The 26,088-nt window shown below is 46.4% G+C and overlaps 1 protein-coding gene across 3 annotated transcripts in view; it reads left to right on the forward strand.

Annotated features, from left to right (window-relative positions):
- The first annotated feature begins 3,110 nt into the window (after nucleotides 1-3,110).
- ST3GAL5 (ST3 beta-galactoside alpha-2,3-sialyltransferase 5) overlaps nucleotides 3,111-26,088 on the forward strand; it is a 56,073-nt gene continuing 33,095 nt past the window's right edge. Inside the window, exon 1 of one of the 3 annotated variants that reach the window (XM_080685118.1) lies at nucleotides 3,111-3,294. In XM_080685118.1, the coding sequence (XP_080541244.1) occupies nucleotides 3,210-3,294 (85 nt within the window). In that variant the 5' untranslated portion in view covers nucleotides 3,111-3,209. Of the gene's footprint in view, nucleotides 3,295-3,390; nucleotides 3,821-26,088 lie in introns of those variants that run through there. The other 2 variants (XM_080685120.1, XM_080685119.1) reach the window with 2 other exon arrangements.

Genomic DNA, 26,088 nt, shown 5'->3' on the forward strand with positions numbered 1-26,088 from the left:
CCAATGAATGCATAAATAAATGAAACAACAAATCAATGTCTGTCTCTGTCTCTCTCCCCCCACTTCCTTCTCTTTTTCAAGTCAATAAATTAAAAAGAAATATTTAAAGAGAAATTAAATTCTCTTTAAGACTGAGTTAATAGAAGACAGCTGAATTTTCATATCTGTTTCTGCATTCAACCCGTTGCAAATCGTTTTGGTTAAAGTACATGAAGAAAATCTGCTTCACATCAACGTATAAGTAGAAAAGGGAGGAGTATTTTAATAACGTTTGAAGAAAACTGTGGATATTCTTCTTTAACACTACACGAAAACTCTCCAAGAGGTAATTTCTTAAAGATTGCTCCCACTATGGATCTGAAACCTTATCTATAAACTTTTCATATTGTTAAATGAAAATTCATTGTCTGACTTACATGTAAAATAAATGAGTTTGGAACATCATACATTAGCCATTTGGAAAACATTGACTCACTGAGTAAATGCAGGTCTTCCGAATGTTGACACATTATACATTATCCACTACCCCAAAATCACATCTATTAATTTCACCATCAGAAAGAGAAGCTATCTAACTCATAACAATATAAGTTTTCCAAAATTCTAAGTTTCCTTTGAAAACTGGGATTTTTTTTCATCCTTGGCAACAGTCAATTGTTTTCCTTGAGCAGACAGGCTCACTTAGTTCATTTCCAAGAAAACATCTACCAAATACCCAAGTTAGAATAACCATAATTTGTCAGATGTTTTCTCAAGTAAAAAATGGTGTTTCATGAAATCAAACAAACAGCTAGTTCAGCTTGCAAATCAAATGATTACACAAGCACTTCTTACATAATCATCATACTTCAGTTTGTAGCAAAAGTGTTTTGTGTTCAGTTTTCATTTTGTCATTTATTAAAAAGATGCTTGCTCAATAATTGAGATTTTACTGAAATTAATAGTTTTTACTGCATTAGTAAGAACGTTCTTAAGTGAAACTGCATGTGTTTCACATGAGTATGTGGTGGTAGAGAATATTAGTACAATCTGGGGCAAGTACCTTGATTTGTGAAGGCACCAGCAGTTTTGCACAACTTTGCTGTTGAACCATCACTGAGAATAGTAGATTATTATGAACTAATTTTGACTTCAGAGATTCCCTAGAAGGTCCTTAGGGACCACTAGGAGGTCCATGGACCATACTCTGAGAACCATTGACTTATGTCAATTAAACCACACTCACGGAGCTAAGAGTGGGGCAAACTTACCTAAGAGGGGAACGGTGGCATGGATGCTGGGGGCAACCAAATGCCTGCTAACAGAATGGCCAAAGTGACGACAAGCATAAGGAACTGAAGAATTAAAAAATCATGGTTCCTGGCCCAGATTTACAGTTTCTTGCTAGCAGGGTCCAGGAGGTGTTTGGACACCAGCCACTGACTTGAAGAGATTCCAGGTGAGGCTTTGAAATCTAGTGGCTGATCCTATTCTACTGTTTGGGAAATCTCTGTCTTAATCCAGAACAGTAGCTAAAGATGGCTCTGTGGCCAGTGAAAGGATGTTTTGTGTCAGGGCTTGTCTTGATTCACAAGTGGGTCAGCCTATTTCCCTAGTAAATGTCAGTGGGCTGGATGAGGTAGTGGGTACAAGAGAAGCTAAACAGCTGTCCTATTAGGCTAGATAGGGGCAGCTTCAAGCTCCCCTTCCTCCTCACCACTGCCACCTTCCAAGCTAGAGTACTGCGGACCCCAAGCCAGTCAGTGTTTTCAGGGCCTAGTTCTATGGACAAGGAGTAACTGGGAGAAAAGGGGAAGAGTCGCTGAAGAAAAGAGGTAACGTGTATGACCAAGCAGGCAGGCCTCAGGCTGGTCTCCAAAAGAGAGGGGCGAGGTGCTGAGCATTCTCCCCGCAGCTGACACTGACCCAGGCAGCTGCTCTGCCTGGCCAGCCTTCTGGATTAAATCTCCAGTGACAGCTTTTCCTCTATTTTTTTCCCCCCCAAATGCTCAAGTGTCCTCACCGTAGAATCATCCAGAAGCATTTTTACAGCAAAATCTCTCTGGGAGGTATGAAGGCAGTCCCCACACACACCCTTTCCTTTCGGAGACATCCCTCCTGACCTCAGTTACCCAGGGACACATTTTTTTCCAGAACCCCTGTCCCCAGGGAAGAACACACACCTTCAAACCGTGTTTGGAGTTATGCAAATCGTGTAGAACTCCTAGAAATAAAAGAGTGACAAGACTCGGGGCTTATGCAAATATATTTGGATCTAAGTCTAGGTCTAGGATCTTTTCAAACAGGAAGTGGTATCACAGGCACATAACCACGATGTTTTAAATTCATTATCGTGAAAGGAAATTCTGAAAGCAGACCATCTTCACTGAAGGGTCAAGTCATGGGGCACAAATATGTCGCAGGCGCATAATACACAGTTACAGAAATAACATATCAACGTTTTAAACTCTTAAATTTCTGAATTTTAGGATTCACTAATATTTATGTTGTTTTAAAGTCTAGAATCAAAGGGGACTCCGGAGGTATGGAAGTGGGCGCTCCGAGTACAGGTTCTGATACTGACCCAGGCAGCTGCTCTAAATGATTTAGGGTGACCCACTTCTTGCTCTCTGGACCTCAATTACCCATCTGTAAAGCTGGCGGATAATCAGCATCGTCTCTCTCTATTATCCTATACCTGGAAGGCTGTTCCAAAAGTTCCCAGACGTGCCCGTGGTGCCGGTGCTGGTCTGGAGGGCCGCGGAAGCTCAGGACCAGTGTCGGCCTGGGGTGCGGCTGCTGGTGAGTCAAGCAGGCGACTATGTAAAGCCCCTTCATTCACTGGCTCCGCACCTACGAGTCCTCGGCGCAGTACGGAATACATCTTTTGTTCCTTCCACCCTCTATCCGCAGCGCAGAGTTCGAGACAGTAGGACAGCCTGCCCACCGCCCTGGGTGAGTGGGTGAGTCCAAGTAGGGGTGCCCAGCTCCCCCAAACATCGCCGGGAGGAGGGGCTGTGCGTTCCGGGGGGCGGGGCCGCCGCGGTAGCCTTCGCGCCTTCCGATTGGCCTCCGTGCCCCCCGTGACGCGCATCCCGCCCCCACGCCCCTCCTCCGCATCCGCGCGGGCGAGCAGACTGTCCAGGACTGAATGGGCGCGAGCGCGGCGCCGGGGGCGGGCGGGCGCGCGGGGCCGAGGGCTGGCTGCGGGCCGGCGCCCGCTCCCTAGTATGCGCACGAAGGAGGCCCGCGGCGTGAAGCGGCGTCCACTGCTGGCTCGAACCGAGGCGGCGGCGGCGGCACCTGCCGGCGGAGGTACGTGGCGCAGCCCTCTCCTGGGCGCAGCGGGGCCCACGGGCTGGGGGCGGCGGTGGCGATACATCTTTGCCCCCGCCTGGCTATGTCTGGCGGCTCCGCCCCCGCCCCCGCGGACAGCGCCCGGGGCACGGCTCCCCCAGACGCACCTTCCGGAGACGTGGGCTCGGGCCGTGTGGACGGACGTGGGGCGCTGCTGTGGAGGCGCAGGGGTGAACGGCGGGGCTGTGGAGTCCAGCCGCAGTGGCCCTTTCCCCCAGCTTTCTGCAGCGGCTCGGCGTTTAATTCATTGCTGGAAGCTTCCCAGCCAGCAGAGCCGAGTTAACTCGTTTCCCGGGAACGGGCTTGTGGGACCCTTTTTACAAGGTAACTAGTAGCTCCGGGGAAACGACCCTTTGCACCCATCGGGAAGGCGTAATGTGTGATGTCTGCGGGTAGAAATTCGCCAGTGACCTTTCCTGCCCCCACTCTGCGTCCAGCCCTGCGGAAGAGACATGTTTTGGTGATCTTTGGCTTCTTCTGAATTGTAAGCAGTGGCTTGACCTGGGTATGCATGTATTATGCGCCTTTAAGTGTGTAAGTGACACCAGGTTTTCAGAGAGCATCTCTGAGGAGCTGGGCGAATAGGGAGAGGCGGGGTTCTACCTCCAGCCCACACCAGCTGGGTGACCTTGGCCGACATCTGTGTCCCTGTGGGGCTCAGTCTCCCGGTCTCTACTGGGAGGCTTGACCTGCTCCTGGTCGAGGTCACTTCCAGACCCATGGTTCCATGCTTCTGGCCGCAAAATGTGTTTAGGAGTGAAGAAGGTGCTGCAGAATCACCAGCCGATTTGAAAGACTAATTTTATGTCCTCGTGTCTTAATTCATGTACTATGTGACCTCTGCTCTTTTGTTTAAAAGAGAAAATGGTTTTACATGCTGTGCTTTATCTGGCACCTGTGGGTAGCCTGTTCTTTGTGCCAAGCACGGTGCTAGGTGTTTGGGGTTATAAAGAGGAAGGAGACTCATCTACTCTGAGCTTGTGATTGCTGTTCCTCTTCCTCAGAAGGATGCATGTCCTGAAACTGTGGAAGAGGAATCCTTGTCTGTTGAGTGAAGGGCACTGACTCAACAAGGGTTGTGGTTTCACTTGCATAATCCTGCAAGTTGACAGCTTTGAAGAAGGTTTTTCACATCCCTCCTGGTAGAGCTGGGAATCACCAAAATCCCCGCCAGTGCTTGCTTGGGCAGAGAGGCTGCTGTGAGCTAGGAGAGCACTGTAGCCAAATGTCGTGGGTCTTTTTACATGTCTGTTCATTCTATGAGCGCTGCTGCTCCTGTGAGATGAAGTGAGCCATGCTCATAATTGGTAGCCGTTTCTTCCAGGCAAAAAAAGAAGTGGGTGAGATAAGAAGGCATGAAGGGGTTTACGGAAGAGGGAAAGAGAGGCGGACAGGCATAAATTCTTAAAAACTTACATTTATGACTTTATTTTGAAAATGCCTATAATTTTGCCACAAACTACCAAATTGTCCCTTGTTATCAAAACAGATTGGTATTGAATTTTAAAGATATTTTCAAGGCAGAGTAAGAACAAACCCTTTGTTCTTTGATTTGCCTCCTCCAGTTCTTCCTTGCTTTCCTTGCTGGGCTATTTGTCAGCAATAAGGGACGTTTATCCAAGCAGGTTGGCTCTTGGGAAGTGAATGGACAATGAAAGAGAATGTGAATTACCTGGATGCCCTTTCAGTCTTCATATCTTTATGGGGCTCCCGTATGGATGGATGGATGGGTGCGTGCTTACTCAGCTTTGAGAGCTACAGATAAAGCTATTTTATTCCAACTTTTTAGTAAATACATTGGTAATTCCTCACTAGTAGATGATGAGCGCAACATCACTTTTCACCGCCACTTTTCACCAAGATGCCTGAGGCAGGATTTGGATTAGGAATCACATCCGTTCCTACCTGGCTGAACCCTGTATGTTCTCGGCAAGAGCAGTCACTTCTAGGCCCCAGTCTCCCCTGGGTCAGGCAGCAGCACAGGCTGAGCTGTGGGAACCCTTTAGCTCCAAGAGTCCCTGTCTTCCAGGGAAGAATTTCCTGGCCAAACTGCTTTTCTCTGTCTCAGCTCCCTTGCCTCTAACTGCAAAGGCTACTGGGAACCTCTTTTCCTTTAGTTTTTATAACATTGAACTTTCTATACTTTGTTTTCTACTTCTCTGACCTGCCTTCCCTGCTCCTCTGAATTTCTACTTTTTAAAACATGCAATTCCTGACTAGTCAGGGGCACTGACCTCTTTTCCCTTAGATTGACAAAAAAGTACAACAGCCAACACAATAATAGCCATCTGGTGTGAATGAAAATTATATTTTTGGATCAGATTGACAAAAAATATATTTTTGTTTGTGCCACAGAATTTTAGTAATTTGTGTGTGCCATGAGATGAAAAGGTTGAAAATCTTTGCCCTAAAGAAAAAGCCCATTTCTTGTTTTGTCTTTTGAGACCATACAAGACATTTTTGTTCTCTTCTTACATGCCATGGAAAAATAGCCAGGATTAAGTGATTGAATGGTTCATCAACTTCTATACCCATGAATTTCCCCCTTTCCCTTTAAGTTTTTACTATCTGGAATCATAGTGGTTAAATATTGTATATGATTTAATTCATTCAAAGAAGGAAAATTGATGAAAACAAATTTTAAAAGTCTACTTTGATTAAATAGGAGTTATTCCTTTTGAATGTTAAGGCTTTTTTTTAAAGACTAGGTGTCATTTTCATAATTAAATGAAAGGCTTATATGTGTTACATTTAGAGCTGGAGCAGTTTTTCTATTACACATATAGTGTTCCTTCTTCCCTGGCCTCCCTCTCTCCACAGCATCTGCTTGTGTTGTTCCTGCTTTTTGATCCTCTTCAATCTGTTCTTCACCTCCATTCCGCTTTTCACATCTTGTTCTCATTTCCTATTTAGAGGGCAGCAGCAAGGGAGGAGAACAGAGTGTGGTACTTTATCAAGGCCGTCAATACACTCCTCTTGGCTTATCGTTTTCAGTAATAAAATCCTTAGTCATCCAGGATTTGGTGGCTGGTGCAGGCTTCTTGCTTATCCTTCCCTAGACCAGCGCTGTCCAATGGAAATATAACCCAACCCACACACATAATTTAAAAATTTCAAGTAGCTACATTTAAAAATTTTAAAAGAAATAAGTAAATTAAAGTTTGAATTTTTCAGGAAGATAAAAACATCAATTTTTAAAAATATATTTTTTAATTTATTTCAGAGAGGAAGGGAGAGGGAGAGAGATAGCAAGCGAAGATTATACTTTCACAAAAATTGAGTATACACACCAGGTCATAAAATAAGTTCTAACATATTTAAAATAATCAGTATTATGCAAAGTTCTCTCTGAACACAATGCAACTAAATTATATGACAATTTTAAGAGATAATTTTTAAACTTTTAAAAAATTTGAATTTGAAAGTATTGACATTTGAAAGATAGAGAAGTAATAATGAAAATAGATGTTAAAACTTTTGGATGAATTGTACACTTAAAAAAACTGTGGGAGCCCTGACTGGTTTGGCTCAGTGGATAGAGCCCTCAGACTGAAGGGTCGTGGGTTTGATGCTAGTCAGAGGCCTGTACCTCAGTTACAGGCTTGATCCGGACAGGGCAAGGGCAGGAGGCAACCAATCTATGTGTGTCTCTCACATTGATGTTTCTCTCTGTGTCTCTTCCCCTCCCTCCCACTCTCTAAAAATCAATGGAAGAATGTTCTCAGGTGAGGATTAATAAGAAAAATCAACCAACCAAACAAACAAACAAAAAAAAACTGTGGGATGTAACTAAGTCAGTATTTAGAGAGAAATATGCAATCTTAATTGTTCATATTAGCAAGAAAAAAGGACTTAACAAGCTAATCACTTAAATTAAGAAGTTAGGAACATAGCAACTAAAATAAATCCAATGGATGAGAAGGAAGCAATTTTTTAAAAAGCAGGTGAAATTGATTTTAATAATATATTTTAGTTAACCCAGTATGTTCAGTATATTGCCAAATCAACTTATAAAAATTGTTAATGAGCTATTTTACAATTTTCTGTTCAACTACGTCTTCAAAGCCTGACCGGTGTGTATCTTACACTTATGTAGAGCACATTTCAATTTGGTCTGGCCGAATTTGAAGTACTCAGCGACCACATGTGGTTAGTGGACAGCACAGCTCTAAATCTTAGCCAGTAAACATTGAGCTGATTTGTCTTGAAAAAGGGAAGAGTGAGAGCTAACAACCATGAGATTCAGTTATCTGCCAAGTGACTCTAGAGTCATGGTAATCTAGCAGTGTTTTTGTGGTTGGCAAAGAGAGTGGGCTCTTTGTGACAATCTTGATGCTAAATAACCCCTCCCCCGCAATAAATGCTCATGCTACAAAACATAGGTAAAACAGGAAAAGGGGTAAATACCCACTCACTTTATCCTCACCTGTTCTAGACATGTTATATATGTCAGCCCATTTAATTTTCACAAAAGCCATATGAGTTTGGTACCATTGTCACCCCCAATTTTACAAATGAGGATACTAAGGTTCAGAGAACTTAAGAAACTCTAGAGAGCTGGGATTCAGACTGGGGCAGTCTGGCCTGCAGGGGGTAGATGAGGTAAATGTTTCCCATCTTCTTAGCATCTAGTGCATTCCACCCCACCCTTCAGAAAGGCTCCTGTGGAGATTCTTGGGAGGGTGTAGCTGAGGTTGGTGAGATGGCTCTGTTCCCTGGTCCAGGTCTTGCATTCCCAGGCACACCCCCTGTCTCATCTCAGTGCGCAAGAGGACTTCTCCGTCACCGGTCCAGCCTCAAGAGAAGTCTCTCCAAAATCCAATTCCATTTTCAATTCTCCCTTCCCTGAGTTGCTCCTTTTGGGATAAAATCCCCTCCCGCCATTGCACTGCTTCCTTTTCTAGCCTCTCTCAGTACATTGTGTCCTCCTGGGCTGCATCTGCAGACACTCTAATGGGAACTTTTATCCTCTGTGCCTGCTGTCCTTGCTCAGGTGGCACCTGTCTCTCCTGCCCACCCCCTTCAAGTCCTACTCATTCCTTCCTGGGCGGAGCCTTTTCTAAGCCCCCTCCTAGGCACATACATACACACGTACCCCAAATCTAAAATATCTCCTAACACTGCCTTCATGTCCGGTGTAGAGTAAGTTAAGAAGAAATACTATGAACATAATGACATTGGTCATAAATCTACTTGTCCAGTTTTTAAAAAGGAGATTGTGAGAGCTTTTCGAAAAAGAGGCTGTCCGTGTTGCTTATTTCTATACCCCCAGGTGCATGCTCCACACGTGATTGAAAACTGGGTTTGTGCATGAAGGTATGCCTGTTTGGGAGCCTGCCCAAATGCTGCTTTTCCAAATGTTTGGAGCAAAGAGTAAAAGAGCTGTATATTTGGGTTATAAAAGGAAATTGGGTGTTTTAGCTGTACCTTCTACAGACCTAAATACACATTGTTGGTTTCAGAAATTCAAACATGTTCCACTTGTTCTGAGCTTGGAGTGGCCCTAACAGGACTTTCCTTTGTCTCCTATATTGATTGTTCCCTCTCCTTCAGGCTCCCAACTGCCAGGGCCTGTCAAACTCCAAGTTGTTGCCAGTGACTGTCCCTTTGCCGGGTCATTACCACTTGCTGATTTGGAGTTTGATATAACCAGTCTGGTTCTTCCATTCCTATAGGAAAATAGGATTATTCAATACCAGATTGTTGCATAAACTGCCTGTCCAATCCTCCCCCTTCCCTTAGCCATCCACCTATCCAGGTACTCCCTGAGGAGTATTACTGAGGTCCTGTGTAGTGACGTCACTTCCTAGTCCCACACTTGGTTGTTTTAGAATTTGCATACATTCTGTCCCATGATCTCATTCCCTGTGTTTCCCATTATACTCAGGTTTGGGGAAGGTCCCTACGGTGGAGGCTGCTTGTATTGGGTCCCAGAGTGGCTTTTGTTAATTCTTAATTCTACTAACATTCACTTTCTCTCACTAAGAATTATTTATTCAGCCCGACTACTTATATTTCCCATCAATTAAGAGTGAAATCTTTCAGTAAAGAGGTAGCTTCTAGATTTTGCTCTCTTTGTGGCTGTCATGGGGTTGCCACAGACTCGTTCCCCTGTAGCATGCTCTGCGTATGCAGTTTGCTGTTACGGGGCCACCGCCAGAGCTATAATCCAAGGCCTTTTGTTAGAGCTCGGAGGACCCCAAGAGAAGGGGCAGTTCAATGAGCAGTTTCCTCAGTTTACCTCAATGTCATGTCTTCTTTCCTCTGGCCCCTCCTCTGCTGTTAAATCATCTCAGAATGGTGGCAGTATGTGGAGCCTTCTAGCATGTTCTTTTTTCCCCCCATTAGTGGCCTGAACTGGTTATTATGCAGCTGATCTCGGCTGACTGGGTGCTATAAGAACAGCCCCTGCCAGCTCAGTCACCAAGTCCTGCAGCATCTTCTTCCTGCACGTCTCTTGTACGCCTTCTTGCTGTCCCTGCTCTGGCTCTGCTCCCCCCTCCCCTCTGGCTGCAGTGATCTCAGCAGCCCCTTGCCCACCCTCTCCCTTGGTCACCTTTGTCCTAGACCAGTGGTCGGCAAACTGCAGCTTGCGAGCCACATCCGGCTCTTTGGCCCCTTGAGTGTGGCTCTTCCACAAAATACCACGTGCGGGCGCGCACGTACAGTGTGATTGAAACTTCGTGGCCCATGCGCAGAAGTCGGTTTTCGGCTCTCAAAAGAAATTTCAGTCGTTGTACTGTTGATATTTGGCTCTGTTGACTAATGAGTTTGCCGACCACTGTCCTACGGTGAGCTCACCACTGCGGCCGCCCAGGGCCTCCTTTGGGGCCAGTTTGGAGGCCTGGTTCCTTCTTAGTCGCATCTCCCTGTGATCTGGCCAGAGCACGCCTCTCTGGGCATTGGGCATGCCCTTCCTACCATCAGGAATGCCTCTTCTATTTCTGTCCCTCAAGGACCCTTTTACACATCATCCCAGCAAAGCCTCCCTGGTTTCCTGAGATGAAGCTAGTAGGCACTAGCCGCTCATGGTGTTAGTCAATATTTGGGGTATTTAGGTGCTTTTCACTCTCCCTGCCTGGGTTCTTCATTTATAGAGGAAAGGAGCCATGTCTTGTTTATCTTTATACTCCCAGGCCTGTGTGTGGAAAGTGCTTGTTAAATGCTTATTTAATGGATTACTAGGTAAACAACAAATTACACAACAGTACAGACCAGCCCTTGTAGAGTTGGGCTCTACAAGAGAATTTAGCCCTAATACGCTAAGGCAGCCATTGCATGTTATGAATAACTTCTCTCCTTTGCCTCTGAAATGAATTTAAATTCAGACCATCCTTGGAAGAATTGAGACATTCAAATCCTTTTCCTTAATTGTCCAGTACAGACCTGCCTGAAGAAGGCTGGTAGGGCAGCACGATCTCCATCCTGATAAAGTATGCATGTGCAAAGAGAAAAGACCCTAGAATATGGACTGGAATGTTAACTGGACATCACTGGGCTTTAGTGTTAACAACCAGTAGGTGATTTCAAAGTGTTCTTTCTGCTTCTACATAATTTCTGGCTTCTATCTTTGTGATAACAGAGTTTTAAAAAACGTTTCTCGAATAAGCGAAATCAGAGTTCCCAAACTTGGTTGTGCGTCAGTATAAGGTGGTGGAGAGTTGGCAGTTTTGTTTTTAAATATAGCTCCCCGTGCCTTGCCGCAGTGGGCCAGCAATCACGGAGCTGCGCCCTCAGCGTTGCCCCTGGAGACCTGGGCTTCAGTGCGCGCATGGTTAGCTCTCAGGTGGCCCTTTTTGCACCCTCTGGGCACTTAGTGAACTGAAGGGCTGAGTTCCCAGCAGGCATGGCTCACCGTGAGAGAAACTGGCATATTCGTGGCTGCTCTCGAGCAAATCCAGAGATGGTGTTTTTTCTTATTAGCTAAAAGTGGACACAACCTGGAGTTACTTGAATTAAGTCGATAGAGGAATCTCGCATGCTCATCAGCGACCACTGGGACCATTCCTGTATTCCCCCTGAAGTTTGACCTTGTTTGACCGCACACAGAATCTTATCCTCATCCAGGCAAGAATCCACCAGTGGGTGGTAAAACAAGTAGGTTTGTTGAGGAGCAGGATATTTGCTTAGTCTCTAATTATCTCCCATCAAGTTACTTATTAATTACAAAGGGACATTGTAACTTGACAGCGCAGAAACCTGCCTCACACCACTTTAACCCATCAGTCCAATTTAACACCAGATCAACATCATGTGTCCTCAGAAAAACGCATCAAGAAGGTCACAGAATCACTTCTGGGATATTTCTGCCCCAAATGGGCAACTCAAATCTAATCATGATGAAACAGACAAACCTCAAAGGAGGGACATTCCACAAAACAATCGGCCTGTACTTTTCAAAAAATGCCTGTGTCATGAAAGATAAAGTAACTGTTTCAGATGAAAGGAAGCTGAAAAGATATGGCAGCTGAATGCCACATGTGATCCTGCTTTCGCTCTCAGACTGTTTGGGGGACTATTGGGGACATTTGTGTAAGGTCTTTAGAGTAGATAACACTACTGAAGAAGAAGTAATTTCCCGATTTTTATCTATAACAATAGCCTGCGGTTATTGTATAAGGGAATGCTAAAATACGTAGGTGTAAATATCATGTCTTCGGCTTACTTTCAAATGGTTAAAAAAGTAATATGTGACCTGGCTGGTGTGGCTCAGCAGTTGAGCGTCAACCCAGAAACCTAAGGGTTGTTCGTTCCATTCCTGGTCAGACCATATGCTGGGATTGCGAGCTAGATCCCCAGTAGGGGGCGTGCAGGAGGCAGCTGATGGATGATGTTTCTCTGTCATCAATGTTTCTATCTCTCTATCCCTCTTCCTTCCCCCCTCTCTCTCTAAAAATTAATAAAAATATATTTTAAATAATAAAGTAATATGTGGGTTATATATAGAACATGGTAACAGGGCAAATGTGATGATTGTTAACAGTTGGGGAGTCTGGGTAAAGGGTATACTAGTAAAGGAATTCTTTGTACTCTTCTTGCAATCTTTCCATAAGTGTGAGATTTTGTCAAAAAATAAAGTTTAAAAGCTCAGAAGCCTCCGGGTCATGGTGCTACGGCCAGTCTAGCATCAGGGCCTTGGTGGGGCTTCTCAGTACCTGCCCTTCCGGTGGTCGGTTCTGAAGTCATTTCCCACAACCCGAGCTCTCTTCAAACAGGCTTTGCTTCCTCTGGCATCGGCAGAAAGCAGGTGGACTACCACTAACAGTGTGGCTTCAGCTGACAGGAAGATTTCTTCCTTCAGCTGCCTGTGGTGGCAGCAGCAGCGGCGGCGGCTGCTGTTCGAGACTTCACTCCTGCTGGTTGTCCTCAGGTCAACCATCTCTGAGCCACACATGGACCTGGTTTAGACGAGGCCTACAACTGACCTGTGAAAGCAGCTTCCCAGGCAAAATGTGACTTTGAAAATACATGCAGATGCAGTTGAGGGTGTTCGTGCATGAATTCAGTGTACTTCACCAGTGTCAATGTAAGAAACGTCCAGACCTGTAGAGAATTTTTATGAGTTTACTTGAACCAAACTGACAATGCATGCCAGGAAGCAAGATCTCACATGCTCTGGAGAATAACAGTTTTGCAGCTTCTTTTATGCATTTGAAATTAAGGAGGGGACATAAGAACAATTGGAGAAAGCAAGGCAGGGATTGGATTATAGGATAGTTAACAAAACTATGTGCTCTCTTGAGGGTTAACACCCCCTTAAAGGGTTATTACTTCTGATATTTCAAAGGTGTGTTAACCTAGACCAGTGATTGGCAAACGGCGGTTCGCGAGCCACATGCGGCTCTTTGGCCCCTTGAGTGTGGCTCTTCCACAAAATACCACGTGTGGGCATGTACTTACAGTGCGATTGAAACTTCGTGGCCCGTGTGCAGAAGTCGGTTTTCGGCCTGGGAGAGTCTATTTTGAAGAAGTGGCATTAGAACACTCAAGGGGCCAAAGAGCCGCATGTGGCTCGCGAGCCGCGGTTTGCCGACCACTGACCTAGACGCACAGGAACAGTGGGCTGGGTTGGCTTAAAACCTTTCACTGAAGAACTTACAGGCCTGGGGTGTGACTAAGCACCATGACCTGCCCAGTTAGGAATTTATGATCAGATCACCTTTGAGGTTATTTTCCAAAGAACCTCTTTTATTCGTCCACACCAAGGTGCTTTGGAAGAACCCTTGCCAGCAAATACGGCCCCGGGCCTCAGAGGATGCGTTTTACCCAGAGCTTGGCATTGGCCAGTTAAAGATAGCCCCCTCTCCTGCCTGACAGACCCTCATATTATATGTTGTGGTAGAAATCATGCAGGTACTATGTTCTGCATGGGGGGAGGGGGAGGTCCCTTTCCAGCCCCCAGTTCATTTTTATCCAGGTGAGGGAAACCTTCTGTGCTCTGGCTGGAATCTCTCCTGTGGGAGGGGCAGTTTTTGGATTCAGGAGGGTAGCTGTAAGCTGGGGGCTGAGGTTGGTTGTGGCTGGGTCTGCTTATCTGAATTTGCAAAGAGGAGTTCCTCTGAACTTGTCACCCCAGGGAGCAGAATATGGTAAGCATGGTGGCAAAGCTTCTGTTCCTCCTTTCTCTTTGCCTTCCAGCTCTTCTTTCCCAGAAAGTCCTATCCTTCACACACACACACACACACACACACACACACACACCCCTCCATTCTCTCCTCTCTTGTGTCTTCCCTTTTATCGTTTTAAATCTATCTTCTTCTACTTATTCCAGCTTCCTGTTTCTGACTCCTAAATGACCATCAAGTGTTAGCATCCATTGAATAAGCTAAGTTTTATGTTTCCTGTTCTTTGAAAAGTAGGTACGTGAGACTCGATTTTAGTGGAGGAAGGGGCGATAAAAGTGTTCTCACCCAACCCTGCTCTTTACGTATTAGCAAACATCCTCAGAGGTGACTTGGCCCTAGTCAAATAGCCAACAGCAGGACAGTTAAGTATATTACCTCTTTCCTCTTTTCTTAAAAAACAAAATAACGCCCTGGATGGGTAGCTCAGTTAGTTAGAGCGTCATCCAGATATGCCAAGGTTGTGGGTTCCATCTCTGGTCTGGGTGAGGAAACAGAAGGAAGCTAGGTAGACAGGGTTGGGACCATGGGAGGTGGAAGTAGAACCAGGGAACTCAGCTGGTGGCAGTTACTAAGGCAACCCATTTGGGCGCTGTGAACTTTAAAGTGTTGCTAAGACAAGCAGCTTGCAGATAACCAAACACAAGACAGTGAGGCATGATGTTATGAAGGCAGAATTATTTGAAGGAACCAACCAAAAGCTAGCAAGCATGTATATAAAAAAGCACGTGCTTTCTCTCCCCAGTGTGCTAGGTTCCAGGCTCCTGCGGAGGGGGATGCTCCCCTGGGCCCTCATGACTGATGGCCATGTGGGACTGTACACGTGGACTAATAAACTTTAATTCACTTGGATGCTGAACTACACTCAACTGTACCATGGAACCGAAGCTCTGGACACTGGCTGCTCCTGGAACCCCAGCTGCACCTTTTCCAGGACTGGCTTCTCTCAATAAACTTTGCTCCCGCTAACCATTTTTGTCCTTGAATCCATTCTTTGGTTTTTCAAGACAACAAATTCTGACTCAGAACACCCCACATTTTGGTTTCAAGAGCACATACTTTGCAGATAAGCTGCCAGGCGGCGCTGGAGAATTAATCAGCCGGGCACTCAGAGAAACTAGTGCTGTGACTCAGAGGAGTCAGTCTCCAAATCCTGAGTGATGGGTATGGACGAAGCTTTCCCTTTATACTCTTAGTTCCTTTGTCCCCAAAATATGGATCAGGCTTCTGGACTCTACGTGGGCTTTGCAGGCCCCCCACCTCCCCGCGAGTTGGGATGGGAAAGTGAGACCACACCCAGAGGCCTGCCAGCACTGGCGCCAGCCCCTCTGGGGATTGTATATGGTTCATGGTTTATGGCCTCTGTAAAATGGGAGTATTCCAGGAAACAGGCTTTGCAAGGCAGGACAGGCATCACAGATAAGGAATTTTGTAAGAATGGAGTCTATCAGCAAGCAAGGGTGTACGTCAGAAGGCAAGTCACTGGCACAGATTCAGATAGCTAGCCCCCCAAATGTCTTATTTTCCCCTTCAATGCAAGAAGTAATCAATGAATACATAAATAAATGAAACAACAAATCAATGTGTGTGTGTGTCTCTCTCTCCCTCCTCCCTCCCTCCCTTCCTCTCTCTTGCTAAATAAATTGGAAAAAAGAAAAGGAAATAACAATGGATCCAGTTGTTCTGTTGCTCCCCCTGCCACCCCCGTGGTGGTGGGAGGGACAGTCATTTGATTTCATTTATCTCCTTCCTCAACATACACAAAGTGATTCTTGTTTGAAAAAGGATCCATATCCCTGTTCTCCATGTGCCGGGCATACTGTAGACACTCCATACACACCCAGTAGTTGTGATATCTGCATCCCTGGAAAGGTTCTGTCTTCATGTCTGCCTCTTGTTAGGACCATACTGAATTTGGATTAGCTTTTCTGTGGGGATCTAGGTGCAGGCCACTGGTCAGTACATTCATTCATTCACTCATTTATTCATTCATTCATTCATTCTTCAGTTCATTCCTTCAACAAGTATTTCTTAAGTGCTTTTTTACGGGGTAGGCTATGTTCTAGGTCCCTTCTCTAGGAATCGTCTAGTGGGGAGAACAGACAGTAGGCACATATGTATGAGTAGTAGTGAGTGCTCGGAAGTAAAGAAGGGAAGTGAGTAACAGGGCTTGGGGGTTGGGATGCTGTTTTACAGAGGGTGGTCAAGGAAGGTGACTTTTCAACAAAGACCAAAATAAAAATGCTGAGGGAGGCAGAGGAAACAGGTGGAGGCCTGAGATGGGGAAGCGGGGATGTGGGTGTGAGGAGCAGTAGGAAGCCTGCTAGGCTGAAGTGGAGTGAGGAGGAAGAGAGTGTAAGGAAGGTGGGGAGGGGAGATGGCTCTGGATTTGACCCTGCACGGGTTGCTGCCATCTTAACATCTTTGCCACTTCAGTGAAATCTTAGCAATACCATCTGTAGTTCTGGGCGTGGTCTAGTTTTGGAGAATGTGTTTTATTCTGAGGACTCAGGATTAATTGTCTTAACACTTTTTAAAAAATTGATTTGAGAGAGGAAGGGAGGGAGAGAGAAACATCGATGTGAGAGAGATACATCTATGGGTTGCTTCTTGTACGCACCCCAACCAGGTATCAAACTCGTGAGCCACACCGGTCAGGGTGCCCTAACACTTTTAAACATGTAAAAAGGAGGCAGCTGAATCTTAGTAATGATGTATTCTCAACATTAAAGGAATACTGGTTGATTAGAAGTAAATTAAACAGCATACCTCAGAATCATTGAACTGCTTCTTGCATCTTGGTTGGTGGCCAAAATTAGTGGAATGTAGACTGTGCGTTCACAGAGCAACACTCTTATTTTTAGTTGCAGGAAACAGGTCCTCATAATGTTGCATGGTAGACAGGATCTGAAAATCTTTAGGCTAAAATCTGTTGTAAGTACAGCTGCAAGAAGCTGGCTGGAGAGCAGGGTTACTCAAAGTGCTGCACCCACATAACTCTGGGGGAAACTTGCTCACATTGCTCATTTCGTGTCCTTACCTGGTCCTACTAGGTGGGAGATTCTGAGGATGAGGTCTGGGAATCTGAATACATCACAGCCTCCTCCAGTGATTCTTGTGTGTGGTCAGACTGGAGAATCACTGGCTGAGACCTCCGTGGAGGCGTTGGTACGTGAATAAGTACTATAAGGTGTCAGAACTGACTGGGTGTGGTCTCAGCCCGTGCTCTGGCCAGCACTTGATGATTTTGATATCACGAGTGAAATTCCACAATCTTAAAAGATGAATGAGACACTGCTTACTCAGTGGAAACGGAGAAATAGTGTGCGCCCCCCCCCCGCCCCCCCGTAGGTGGTGGAAGTGGAATGGGATAAAGGGGCTCTGCTTCAGTTGCATGGATCCAGGAATGTTGTTGTCCTTCTACCCCCTGCACACCTGTGAACTCTACCTGGCAGGTGGCGTGTGAATGCAGGCCTTTGCGTGTCTGTTGGCTCCTGATTAGATACTGAAGCTCAGGTATCATCAAGTTTTAACCCACAGTCTTTGGTTTTCAGTTTTTGCATTAAGTTTAATTACCTTTGTTAACCTATAAGTAGAAGGCCAAAATGAGAGGCAACAAGCGTTCATTTGAGATCCAAAGGAATAGTTACTCCCGAAGTGCTGATTCAGGCAGAAACTCAAATAGTGTTTTGATTAGGTGATGGCAAGAGGTATTTATGAGAAAGGGAAGGGGAATAATTAAAAGAATAGAAAGAAGGAATTTCTGTAGGTGTAGATTAGCTAGCTTAGTGATGCTAATTCTAAAGAATGTCTTTGATCTTTAGTCCCTTAGTCAAAACAGTAGTTTGGAATACCATGCTGCTTTAGGCCCAGTCCGAAGGTTATTTTGCCCAGTTTTAACATTCTAAGATTTGAGACAGTTTCTCTGGGATGGCAGCTCTGACTCCATTTTTAAAGTGGCTCTGTTTTTGCTATTTTTCACACTTTTAATACTTTAAAAATATGGCAATGATGGGATTTTAATATATACAATAGAGGCCTGGTGCATGAAATTCGTGCACGGGTAGGGTCCCTAGGCCTGGCTGGCTATCAGGGCTGATGGGGGGCCTTCCGGCTGCCGACCGGGGCCTTCCTTCATTCCGCGCCACCCCCCGGTGGTCAGCACACGTCATAGTGATCAATCGAACCCCTGGTCTCCTGGTCAAACTCTCAAGGGGACACTTTGCATATTAGCCTTTTATATATATAGATGACTTTATCCCAATGGGTCAAGTCAGGGTGATTTTGCCCTCTAGGGGACATTTGTCAATATCTGGAAACATTTTTGATTGTCACAACTGGAAGGGATGGGGAGGACCAGAGATTCTAGTGGTATCTCATGGACAGAGGTCAGGGATGTTGCTAAACATCCTATAATGCACAGATAAACTCCTACAACAAAGAGTTACCCAGTCCCTGTTTTCTCAACTTCACATTTTTGTTTATAATGATCTGTACCTTGGCATGCCTTCATTATTAAAAGCAAAACAAACCAAAAAAATCCATTCACATATATGTATACCCACCTGTTCTAAGACCTTCCTTTCCTAAGCACCCACAGGTGGAAGGGCATGGCCTTGGAGGTGGATGGCTGTGGGTTGGAATTCTCAGCTCCTTAGTCATGTGTGGCCTTTGGCAGGTTAAATGCAGCTATCAAGCCAATGAAGTAATTGTTTTTAAGGCTTAGTGATACCATGTGTAGGCTTATTCCTCCCCCAAAATGTTAATGCCATGCCTACCCTTGCACTAGTAAGGGTGTGTACAGTGAATTTGGCAATTCATCATGTACTGCTTTGTGGTGTCTACTCTTGTCTTGAATGGTTAATTCTTTTTTGTGTATGTTAAAACATATTATTGATTTCAGAGAGAAGGGAAAGGGAGAGGGAAATAGAAATATCAGTGATGAGAGAGAATCATTGATTGGCTACCTCCTGCACATACATTCCCCCACCCCCCCGCCACTGGGAATTGAGCCCACAACCCAGGCATGTACCCTGACCGGAATCGAACCTCCTGGTTCATAGGTTGATAATCAACCACTGAGCCATGCCGGTCGGGCATTGAATAGTTAATTCTTAATTTTGAAAATGTTAGTGCTGGTGCTACACATGGACTGGAAGGAGGGGCCTCGCTCTTACCAGTCTTCATCGGGCCTTGATAAGAATTGTGTCTTCTTCAGGCGTGCAAGCATCTAAGAAGAATTGGTTACATTTTTATGTGCAAGTGGAAATATGTAATTCTGGACCCCAGGTCTCTTCTGCATAAAGATGGTTAGTGAAGCAATGGTGTGGAGGCTCTCACCCTGGCAGTCTGAGTGGAAGAGGCTCAAATGTATGATTTCTGAGACGCTAGCTTCGTATAGCCAGGCTTTAGGAACTATGACATATTCCATATGGTTTGTACCATAATTTACCAACAGATTCTTTCTTGTAGGGTATTTTAGATGTTTCAGTAGAGCACATGCTTTATTCTTCGCTATTATAATTTCCCTTAACATTCAACTTCAGTTTTAATCTTAAATATAATTGAGAAAATACATTTTGGGGACTGGGGGAGGGGGTATCCTATCTGATGACAGGCAATAGGTGTACAATACACATTCCATTCAATGGGAGAAGTTTCTTAAGGGTCTGATATGTGCTGCACCCTGTCCTAGAGATCCAAAGACGAACAAAGTTCTGGCCTGGCAGCTCAGCCACCAGGTGCTTGTGAAAAGATAGAGGAGACCTAAAATGTTAACAAAATCCAGTTCACTGTGGTACACAGATAGTGAGCGAGTGCCCAGCGACAGCTGTGTTATAGAAAAATGGTCTTCACAGAGGAAGGTGTTTAAGGATGAAAAGTAGCTCACCAGGCAGATTGTTGAAGGGATTCCCATTGGGGTTGCAGATCATGTGCCAGGGCACGGAGGCAATACTCAGGCACGTCCAGGATTCCAACAGTAACTTTGAGGTTAGAGTGTGACAGACAGGTTTGTCACCTGGAGTCCTAGGACCTGAGATGAGCTGGAAACTACCAACCAGATAATGTATTTCAGAAAGACGGCTTTGAGGAGACAACATTGAGATGGGGAGCCAGGTAAGTGACCTCCACTAGGGGAATGTCAGTGGGCATGGGACGTTCAAGAAGGTATGATTGAGAGGCCCTGGGGTTTAACTGGGCTGGGAATGAAAGAGGGAAGTCTGGGGTTAACCTGCAGGTTTTCAGCTTGGATGGCTGAGGGGAAGGTGCAGTGAGGGATAGAGGAAGATGCCAGGTGCTGCTTGGTCTGAGATAAAGATAGTAGGCAGGGCGATAGATACACAGTTCTGAGCTGGGGTGAGGGGTCTGCCTAGAGATATGGATTTGGAGGTGCACTCCCTGGAGGGGAGGAGCATAAAAGGCAAGTGATTAAATCTTTAGTGAATAGTGTGGGACAAAGAGAACATTGTGCTGAGGATGGAAACCGGGACCCTGTAGTCATAAGATGTGCATGTGAGAGTTGATTGTAGGTCATGAAGAAAGCGTGCCCAGGCATCCCAGGCGCGGTGCGCAGATGACATGAAGGAAGACAAGACTCAGGCCATCAGCGCTGACGCTGGGGAGAAGAGGCCGGTGAAGGAAGCCAAATGTTTAGAAAGGGGTTAGCGGGGAGAGAGGATACTGACTGAGACCTGACCTAGGCTGAGTGCATGAGCGGCTTGCAGAGGATGCTGCCTCTCCAGAGATATCCAGGAAAGGAAATGGAACGGACTGAAGAGAGGACCCTTCCTTAGGGCTAGAGCAGCCCTGGGCAAACTACGGCCCGCGGGCTGGATCCAGCCTGTTCGGCTGTTCTATCCGGCCCGCGGAGCCGAAAGAGCGGAGGGTTCTCTTGCTCTCCCCTCTGCTCCTTCACCAGCAGCAGTGTTAACATGGCAACGTCGGGAAACACGACCACAGCTCCTTCTTCTGAGTGGGCGGATTTATATCCACCCATTCAGTAGAAGGAACAACCTCTCAATCTTCCAGAGGCTCCTTGTAATGCCCGCGGACGCGTCCCCCGACATCACCCTGGAAATGCGTAGACACGTTATCGTGGTGATGTAGGGAGACACGCCCCTGGAGAGCACAGTATCAGAGCACAGTTAGAAATGAATAAAACTATTGAAATAATAAAATAAAAAAAAGACCGTACCCTTTTATGTAATGATGTTTACTTTGAATTTATATTAGTTCACACAAACACTCCATCCATGCTTTTGTTCCGGCCCTCCAGTCCAGTTTAAGAACCCATTGTGGCCCTCGAGTCAAAAAGTTTGCCCACCTCTGGGCTAGAGCCAAGCCTGTGGCTAGCAGTGAGGGTAACTGCAGAACGGCAAGTGCCTTCAAGCCCTGTCAGATGCATTGTAAAAAACAGAGCTGGGTGCTGCCTATAACTTCCCTTTCTGTACAGTAATAATAACCACAGCCACCACTATGTGGTTATGTGCCACCACTGCTCCCCATAGTCAATCCTCTGAGGTAGGTGATGTTACACCCATTGCACAAGATGAGGAAACTGAGCTGCAAGAGTTAGTCACTTGCGCAGCACTTCACAGCTGGTAGGTGGAGGAGCTGAGCCCAGTGTCAGGCTATAGATCCTGCACTCTCCTGAGATCCTCTCCAGTGTGATCAGGAATACAAAACAAACCCCAAAACCCACAACCTTTTTTTTTAGCATTTGAATGGATTGTGTGAGCATGTTATATGGCAGTGATGGTGAGAAGAGGAAGGTGTTCAGGACTGTAGACCCTCCTGTCACCCCCAGAGCCCTCCTTTCCTTGCTCGAGTCACTTCCTGAAAGTGCAGAAGAGGATCACCTGATGTACCAGTCATGCCCAGCAGGAAACCAGAAACCACACAGACACTTAAGGCAGAGAGGGCTCTCCTGCGGGGCATTGGTTACCCAGACGCTGGCAGGCCTACAGCTGCCAAAGTGAGAAGGAAGTGTTAGCCCCGATCAAACAGCTGTTGCCACCCTGGGCTGACGTGCAGATTTATCAGAGAACTCCTGGACAAGCCTTGACTTGTGTCCAGTAGAAACCTAGGGTGCCAGGTGCCCACCACCCCTGCTGGAGTCACATGTTCAGCCTCCTCACCCGCTACTGTGGCTGCCCCATCAGAAGCACCACCAAGTCAGGGGAGTGGAAAGGCTGCTTCTTTCCTCTTGTCTTCCAGTCTTCCTCCAGGATGTCCGTGCCACAGCACAGCTTCACAGCAGCCAGCTGCCCAGCGAGGGTCTGGGACATGTCGTTTACAGGTTCACAGCCTGAGGGGCAGAGTAGAGAGCCAAGAGCACCACCATAGGCAGAAGTGGAGACCGGGTTCTTTCTGGAACCACCGTCAGCCTCGCTCTCTGGAGCTCCACTTGGCTGACCATGTATGTCAGTAACCACAAGGTTGCGGTGTTTCACAACCTTCCAGGGTCTCAGTTATTCTAACATCATTTAAGAATTCAGTAGGTTCTTCAGCAAGGGTTTACTAGCGAAGTCCTGGGCACCATTTTTCAGAAACTGCTCAAGTAGAATCATACATACCTGTGAAAATTCTTACACTCTAGTGCTACACAGAATTGGTGTTGAGGGAGAGGTTGTTTATACTAATAAAAAATTAAATACTTGAATGTCAGTTTGATAATTTTTCCCCCCAAACAAAATGGCACAATCCTAATGGGGAAAATGAAGTGAATCATGAGATAGAACTTCCTCCTGGCTGAGAGACTAAGTATAGTAAAGACATTTCTTAAATTGATATATAAATTTATTATAGTAATAGGTGCCTATATTAGTTGAGATCTGACACTGCATTTAACTAACAATTGCTTAAACAAGACAGAAGTTTATTTCTCCATTATGTAACAGTCTGGAGGCAGGCAGTTCAAGGTGGAAGGGTGGCTCTGCCATTGGGATTGTCCAGGGGCCCAGGCCCCTTCTCTCTTGTTGCTCCACTAACTCTCTCCCTCTCCGTCTCCCTCCCCTTCCCCCCTTCCCTCCTCCTCCCCTCCTCCTCCCCTCCTCCTTCCCCTCTAAAAAGAAGAATAAAAAAAAATTTTTTTTAAGTATAAGAGCTCTAGTCGGTTTCTCAGTAGTTAGAACGTCGGCCCACTGACTGATGGGTTGCAGTTCGATTCCTGGTCATGGGCACGTACCTGCAGCAGGCAAACAGTCTGTGTCTCTCATATCGATGTTTCTCTCTCCCCCTTCTCCCTCCCTTCCACTCTCTCTCTATAGATCAATGGGGGGGGGGGGGGGAATTCTCTGGTGAGGATTTTAAAAAAAGTAGGAGAGTATTGAGATTTATATGAGCCCAAGTACCCATTGCCTAGCTTCAACAATTACCAATGTAAAGCTAGTCTTGTGTCATTTGTTTCCCCACCACCTACTTATCCCCTTCCTGACTTTTCTGAAGCAAATCTCATTTCTATTCTTTTATCTGTAAACTAGAGGTGTTAGAGAGTAGAAAAATTTTAACTGCACTTCCCTGTGACTGCCCTGACCATGAAACCCAGCTGCACCTTGCAGAACAGGATGCCAGTAGCTTAGCTCAGTGGTCAGCAAACCGCGGCTCGCGAACCACATGCGGCTCTTTGGCACCTTGAGTGTGGCTCTTCCACAAAATACCATGGCCTGGGCGAGTCTATTTTGAAGAAGTGGCGTTAGAAGAAGTTGAAGTTTAAAAAATTTGGCTCTCAAAAGAAATTTCAATCGTTGTACTGTTGATATTTGGCTCTGTTGACTAATGAGTTTGCCGACCACTGGCTTAGCTGAACAGGATATTGCTAGCCTGAGTGCCTAGGACAGCCTTGGGCAAACTACGGCCCGCGAGCCGGATCCGGCTGTTCTATCCGGTTCTCTTGCTCTCCCCTCCGCTCCTTTACTTTGAATTTATATTAGTTCACACAAACACTCGATCCATGCTTTTGTTCCGGCCCTCCGGTCCAGTTTAAGAACCTATTGTGGCCCTCGAGTCAAAAAGTTTGCCTACCCCTGGCCTAGGATGTGGGTTTAATACCTTTACAGTGTGCCAATATAGCTAAGAAAACTGCTTTATTTGAGATTGCCATTGTTCCACTTAGCCTGCCAACAAGGATGTGGTTTTAGTGCTTAAAAGCTGCCTTGCACCTGAGGTCAGGGCTCTCTGGACTCCCTGCGTGGAGGAAGGCTGAGCAGTCGCCGGCCAGCTAATAAAGGCTCCCTAAATTTCAATTGGCTTGGACTCCAGTGGTCATTCTGTCATGTCCGCTCCACAACATTTGGAGGCCCCAGTGAGATGACCAGCCTTTGACTGGTCCTGTGACCGGAGCCCACTGGGGTCCTCGGACTCTCCGACCCAGGGGGAGATCTCTGAGAGACGTTCCTCAGCCCCGGGACTGGTAGAGGTTGGAGACCCCGTCTGCTAAATTTCCTGATTGACTCAGATCGGAGCCATCTGGGTCTGGTTCTTACCGGTAAGAAACTTATTTCTGGTTCTATGGGCGCCCATCTGGGGTCTCTGGAAGGCTGGACGCGGCACAACTTCCGAGACCAGATCCCGGTGTACGATGGTGCCCGGTGATCCTCAGTTTTGTCTGTATAGGGGTTTTCTGTTGTTTGTTTTTGTGGTCATTTATTGTCACTGTTAAGATGGGTCAGTCCGCTTCTTGTACCATCTGTACCCCCATGCAATGTTTTTTGAAAAATTTTCAGGACTTCAAACGCAGAGCAGACAATTACGGCGCCCCTGTTAATGCTTTTGATTTACAGAAATTTTGTGAGTGGGAATGGCCCACCTTCCCGCAGACGGAATGGCCCCCAGAGGGGTCAATGGACCTAGGATTGGCCTATCAGGTCCAACATGATTTTTGGCAAGCCCGGACACCCGGATCAAATGCCTTACATCCAAATTTGGATAGATGTTCTGACTGACAACCCTAAATGGCTCCGGGATTGCCAAAAGCCCCCCCAAAAGAAAAAGAAATTGGGACAGAGACAGACTGTCCTCCTCACTAAGCCTCCCAGAGAGACTGAGAAACAGCCTCCCGTTCTTCCATCCCCCGGAAGACCCCCTTGTGACAGAACCTCCCCCATATCCATCTGCTCCGATTGCGGGTCCCTCTGTAAACCCACTGAGTCCGCCCCACACCCACAGTGGGGCTGAATATAGACCCCATCATTCGGACCCCTCTCCTGACTCCTCGGGGGTCCCAATGTTGCCCTTGCGCCAGATGGCCTCACCGACTGGAGAGGACAGCAGGCCATTCATGGTTTATGTCCCTTTCTCGACCAGTGACTTGTATGACTGGAAGAATCAGAATCCCTCGTTCTCTCAGAATCCCCAGGGACTCATCTCCCTTTTGGAGTCTGTCTCTTTTTACCCACCAGCCCACCTGGGGCGACTGTCAGCAGCTCCTCCAGACTTTTCACTTCGGAAGAGAGAGAGTGTGAGAGGGCAGAGGGGAGAAAACTGGTCCTCAGACCCGATGGCCAGTCCGTCTCGGACCCAGTGCGGCTGGAGGCCATTTTCACGCTTTCCCGACCCCCATGGGACCCCAGCACAACCGAGGTAAGGAGGCTCTCGATCGGTATCGCCAGACTCTGCTGAGGGGAATCCTAGTGGCTGCGCGGAAGCCCACCAATCTGTCTAAGGTAACTGAAACTGTACAGGGACCAAATGAATCCCCAGCCACTTTTCTAGAGCGCTTGTGTGAAGCCTACAGGCTCTACACCCCCATAGACCCAGAAATTAGGCAGGCAGTTTACATTGCTTTCGTATCCCAGTCAGCCCCAGACATAAGGAAAGTTACAGAAGTTAGAAGGCTTTGAAGGAAAAGTGCTGTCAGAATTGGTGGAGGTAGCGCAGAAGGCATTCAACAATAGAGAAGACCCGGAAAGTGCACAGACCCGAAAAATGGCAAAGGTCCTGTCGACTGCCATGCAAGAGGAGAAAAAGGGAAATTTGACAGGAAGAAGAAGGAAGCGGGGATCTTGGTGCCTTGTCATTCCCGGTGGAACACCCCTTTGCTCCCTGTACAAAAACCTGGGACGGAAGATTTCAGGCCAGTACAGGATTTATGAGAAGTCAACAAGAGGGTAGAGACTATACACCCAACAGT

The sequence above is a fragment of the Plecotus auritus genome (assembly GCF_963455305.1).
Source record: "Plecotus auritus genome assembly, chromosome: 8".
In the NCBI taxonomy this organism is placed as follows: Eukaryota; Metazoa; Chordata; class Mammalia; order Chiroptera; family Vespertilionidae; genus Plecotus; species Plecotus auritus.